At 42.1% G+C, this 5,712-nt stretch overlaps 1 protein-coding gene across 1 annotated transcript; it reads left to right on the forward strand.

The window, feature by feature from the left end:
• Window positions 1-2,094: 2,094 nt before the first annotated feature.
• myca (MYC proto-oncogene, bHLH transcription factor a) lies at window positions 2,095-4,928 on the forward strand. Its single transcript, XM_060862129.1, has 3 exons — window positions 2,095-2,341; window positions 2,724-3,314; window positions 3,758-4,928. Exons 2-3 carry the CDS (start codon window positions 2,729-2,731, stop codon window positions 4,321-4,323), a joined length of 1,152 nt encoding a protein of 383 aa, XP_060718112.1. The 5' UTR covers window positions 2,095-2,341; window positions 2,724-2,728; the 3' UTR covers window positions 4,324-4,928.
• The last annotated feature ends 784 nt before the right edge of the window (window positions 4,929-5,712 follow it).

The raw sequence follows: 5,712 nt of genomic DNA on the forward strand, positions 1-5,712 counted from the left end.
TATTGTTTGGTGTGCCTTAACTACAGCGAACAAATGGCTTTAAAGTGAGTCACTATGTCATTCACTTCCACCCTGAAGCCCCCTGAAACTCAACACTTTCCATTCCGTTACACTGATCTTCAGAAGATAGCAAGCTCATGTGGGTGCCTTGGTTTTACTACCAAAACCTACTTAGATAAAATAAGTCAAGAGCATTTTTGGCTAACACCTTAATGTATGTTCATTTAATGCTCAACATATATTAGGACATTAGGTTAACTGAGCTACAAATTGATCAAATTGACAAAATTACATATCTATTGTAAATGCTGTAATTACATAACCTTCATAAACATTCATTCAGTTTTGGTGTTAAATGTATGTCTGTTTCAATCATTTTCTACAGAAAAATCTAGTTCTTTAATGGGGGCACGGTGGCTTAGTGGTTAGCATGTTTGCCTCACACCTCCAGGGTTGGGGGTTCGATTCCTGCCTCCGCCTTGTGTGTGTGGAATTTGCATGTTCTCCCCCATGGTTTCCTCCGGGTACTCCGGTTTCCTCCCCCGGTCCAAAGACATGCATGGTAGGTTGATTGGCATCTCTGGAAAATTGTCCGTAGTGTGTGATTGTGTGAGTGAATGAGAGTGTGTGTGTGTGCCCTGCGATGGGTTGGCACTCTTTTCAGGGTGTAATCCTGCCTTGATGCCCGATGACGCCTGAGGTAGGCACAGGCTCCCCGTGACCCGAGAATAGTTCGGATAAGCGGTAGAAAATGAGTGATTGAGTGAGAGTAGTTCTTTAATTGCATACTCCTGTTTTTTTTCTATGTAGATTGATTTTCATTCAAACCTGTCTATTCTATACAGAGGATTGATATTGTAATGCCTTCCCATTTATGTCATGCTTTGAACCTTTGTATTCCCCTTTTCTTTTTATATGTTGTACATGTGCATCCCTGTGTGCCCTTTACCCCATTCACCTTTTTGTAGGTTAGGGGCAAGCCCAAATCTACCCTGCTAATAACTTTTGCAGTCTTGTCTGTTATCTAATAACCATGCCCCCCAACCCCACATGCCCTGATACCCATAGTAAATAAATAGCTATCTCTTATTGGTGTAGGTATATATGCACTTCCCAGTTTCTGTTTCCTCCATGTTTCTTGTTTTCTCAAAAACATGCAGGTAGTAGTGGATTGACTGCTCTAATTTGCCTTTAGACATGATTGAACATGTGATTGTGTGTGCATGGTGTTCTGCAGTGGACACCTGACCCACCAGGGTGTATTCCTACACTGAACCCAGTATTCCTGGGATAGACTCCTAAATGAATGAATGCATGAATAAATGAATGAATGCATGCATGCGAGGACCCATGTAAATGTGTGTACAATGCCATTCGCCATACCCACATAACCTTTGTTTGCCCTATACATCTGATTTCACTCTGTCTATTCTTACATCACTCTGTAAACACAAGGTTAGTGTTTTTATTATGAGCTTGCAAGGAGACCTAGTAAGCTGATGCCCATACTAAATGCCTTCACTCATCTCTACCTGTACAGACCAGAAAATAGCAAAAGCCTGAAAGACTCTCAGCATATTACATGTCTGTCAGAATAGTTAGTATATTCAGCTCTACCACTAGCTGGCCATTAATCCATGGAGTTATAATCTAGTGCTGATCTTATTAATAAATGATGAGATTAACTAGATCTACTTTAACATATTATTATCATTCAAAGCATCAAAGTGTGACATCTTTTTAATTTTTTGCATTTCATCAGCACCTTATAGTCCCTACAGATCATATCCTCCCTCCAGATGCACGTCCATCTCCCACCCAGCCATTCATGTTGCCGTCGCCCACTAAAAATCCTTCCGATAGACAAAAAAGTCCATTTGTTCCAGTATTTTGGGCGAAAATGCCCAAGACCTCACTGCACGAGACGGATTGTTTCTAAATTTTGTTCTTGCAAAATGGCAGAAAGTAGCATTTAAGGTGTTTGTGTGTGTGTGTGTGTGTGTGTATATATGCGCGTGCTGATTTGGCGGGAAACTCGGCGGATGGATACACGCGCATGGGGAAGCGAGCTGAAGGAGAGGCGGATTTATTCTCGTTGCGATGACAAGCGCGGATCAGACAGATTAGTGACTCCGAGTGTGTGAGAGTGTGTCGTGTGTCTCTGTGCTTACCGCTTACTTACTTACTTACTACAAGCTTTGGATCACGAGCGGATTGGATTTATGCATGCTTCCTGGGAGCACTACAGTGTTGGATTACACTCTTTTTCACACTTTATTTATTTTTGCACTATTTTCATCTGCTGCTGAACATTTCTGAGATTAATTACCGTTAATACATGGTGAGTGTGTTTGCTGAACCGAACTTAACCTGTGCGTTAACCCGGGGGTTTGATTTCTGCTTAGATTTGTTGTGTCAATTCTTATACGAACTCGTCAGATTTCTATGTGTTTTCCCCAGTCTGTGTGTGCGCGTGCTGTGTTGTGAATCCCAACCTGCTCGTGACTAACGAAGTGACAGCACGGGAGTGTTTTTGCATGCAGCAGCGCACTGTTTTTAAAACGATGTCTGGGGTCAGCGAATGCTATAAAGTTCTGCAACAAAGTGCATTAAGCTGACACTGACACTTTGCATGTGGATGTGGAAATAAATGAAGATTAATCCTCGCTCGTGCTCCAGAAGTTCATCCCTCTCTCTCTTTCTGTCTTTCTCTCTCGTTATAGCTATCATGCCGATGAGTAGTGGTCTGGCGTGGAAGAACTACGATTACGATTACGACTCGGTGCAGCCGTGCTTTTACTTCGACAACGATGAGGAGGACTTTTACACGCAGCTGCACCAGGGTCAGGCGCCCAGTGAGGACATCTGGAAGAAGTTCGAGCTCATTCCGACGCCGCCGCTTTCCCCGAGCCGGCGGCTGTCCACAGCCGAGCAGCTGGAGATGGTGAGCGAGTTCCTGGGTGACGAAACGGTCAACCAGAGCTTCATTTGCGACTCGGATTCATCGCAGGCTGTCCTTAAGTCCATCATCATCCAGGACTGCATGTGGAGCGGCTTTTCTGCTGTCGCTAAGCTCGAGAAGGTCGTGTCCGAGAGGCTCGCGACGCTGCATGCGGCACGGAAAAGCTTGTCCGCCGGTAGTGATGCAGCGGACAGCAGCGGGGTCTATTTGCACGATCTTAGTGCGTCGGAGTGCATCGATCCGTCTATGGTTTTCCCGTATGTGCTGACGGAATCGCCCAAGTGCGCAAAACTGACAGCGCCTCCGGATCACTTGGACACGCCGCCCAACAGCGGCTGCAGCAGCGATTCAGGTACGTTAAATGCTCGTGTTGTTGAAATAAAAAGACATGCATAGATGACACATCCATAGTTGTCATCATATTTGTGAAAAGGACTTTCTTAGTTATGATGAACAAGGTGTGATACACTGGTCAGAAAGGGAAAGGGTTTCATGTTGCAGTGAGTCTGAGTGATCTGGACTTTCATAAGCTTCCTCTTTTTCACCCACACATTGGTGAACAAGTCTGGACCATAAGTCAAGCTTTGAGACTGCAGTGTTCAAATATCAGCTGATAAAGAAAGTGGGTGGGGACCAGAATGCAGAGATTTCTCTCTCTCTCCCCCCCCCTCCCTTCTTCTTCTACTCAGAATGCCACTCACTACATTCCAGTCTTTTCCCACAGCTATTAAGTGTGGGAACGTGCAAACGCTGAAGAGATTTTTCTAATCGTAGCTGTTTTATTTTCGTTTGCAGATGACGAAGAGGATGAAGAAGAGGAAGACGAGGAAGACGACGAGGAGATTGATGTGGTGACAGTGGAGAAGCGTCAGAGGAGGAGCGATGCTGAGGCAAACGAATACAGGCAGCCCAGTCCGCTGGTGCTGAAGCGCTGCCACGTCTCCACACAGCAGCACAACTACGCTGCCCAGCCGTCCACGCGGCACGAACATCCCGTCAGCAAGCGCCCACGCCTTGAAGCCTCCACAGCCCACGGGAGCAACCGGTACAGCAAACCAAGGAAGTGCACAAGTCCACGCACGTCAGATTCGGAGGACAACGATAAGCGAAGGACACACAATGTGTTGGAACGTCAGCGCCGTAATGAACTCAAGCTAAGCTTTTTCGCTCTACGTGATGAAATCCCAGAGGTTGCCAACAACGAAAAGGCTGCCAAGGTGATGATCCTGAAGAAGGCAGCAGAGTGTATCCACAGCATGCAGGCGGATGAACGCAGGCTGCTGTCCATCAAAGAACAAATAAGGAGAAAGAGCGAACAATTAAAACATAGACTTCATCAGTTACGAAGGTCCCAACTATAAAATACAGAAAAGACACAGAGAGACTTTTAAGAAAACAAAGCAAACAGACATTTAAGAACCGTTCCTCCTCATTTTGTATGCAAGTTGTGCATATTGTGATTTTTTAATTTTTTTTTTAAATTGTCAGATTTTTCCTATGTTTAAAGCCGCCACATTTTTTTAAGTGGCGGTCAAGTAAAGTAAAATAATTTGTATTTAAGTCATTTATTTTTATTAATAAAACAAGAAAACACAGGGAGTTGTGGCTCTAACAAAATAATTTGTATTTTTTTGTATATACTGAATTCATATTTCTTAAAAAGTGTATTTTTTGATCCTTATTGTCTGAGTGTTCTCCAGACAGTATTTTGCGTTATGTTCAAACAGTTCTGAACCATAAATTCATTTTTTTCTTAAAATGTGTTCTGTATTTTGTTTTTAAGATCTTATTTATCCATAAACAGCGTTAACACAACCGACGAAATCCAAAAAGGTGAAGTAAAGTTAAATATAACTTTTTATATTTTTATCAAAACTAAGATAACAGATGTGTAGATTTATGATAAGTGTGCATACACAAAGCTCGAGAGCATTTTATTATTATAATAAAGTAGAGGATGAACCTGTCCAGATGTCTGAGTACTGAATACACAGCAGGGAATCTGTTTTACTCAGGTGTATCTAATCTAACCAGACAGTATTATGGCTAGACTACAACGTGATGCTGTAAACATTTAATGATGTGCAGATGCAGGATTTGAAAAGGAATAGAAAATTATATTTATCGATGTAAATAGAACAGAATTGAATTGTATTGTCGACATCTAAGCTGAACAGCAGACACATGAAAACATGCATGCAAGCAAATGTTTAATTCAGCGGCTATGAGAAGAACTGAACAGTTGATGTTGGTGGGTTTTATAGTGGCACCATTTACACTCCACCGCAATCACTGCAGCTCGGTGCCAACCACACCCACTAACACTAAGATCCCGCCTCCTGGGTCTGATTGGCTGAAAGCGCTTAATTCCTGCGCTATGATTTGATAGCGGTTCATGTTCCACTGTATGTGCAACCAATGCAAAGCATATATTAAAGTATTATTGTAAAAAAAAAAAAAAAATATATATATATATCTATATATATATCTATATATATATATATATCTATATATATATATATATATCTATATATATATCTATATATATATATATATATATATATATATATATATATATAAGAGCCCTGTCTTTGTATATCGTTAACAAGTGAGGCAGCTTTAAACCTGTTTGACTCGTGAATCATCGACGAGTCGAATCATCGATGAATCTGATTCATTTAATATCATCTTTCATGTCGTGGAATGTTTGTGGGTTTTGTGTGTGTGTGTGTGTGTGTGTGTGTAAACAA

Source organism: Tachysurus vachellii, chromosome 25, assembly GCF_030014155.1.
Source record: "Tachysurus vachellii isolate PV-2020 chromosome 25, HZAU_Pvac_v1, whole genome shotgun sequence".
Lineage (NCBI taxonomy): Eukaryota > Metazoa > Chordata > Actinopteri > Siluriformes > Bagridae > Tachysurus > Tachysurus vachellii.

Excerpts from the sequence above, each read along its gene's own strand:
- myca (XM_060862129.1), top strand. The coding sequence starts at position 2,729 with ATGCCGATGAGTAGTGGTCTGGCGTGGAAGAACTACGATTACGATTAC. Across the intron at positions 3,315-3,757 it reads CGGCTGCAGCAGCGATTCAG|ATGACGAAGAGGATGAAGAA; the intron begins GTACGTTAAATG and ends TTTCGTTTGCAG.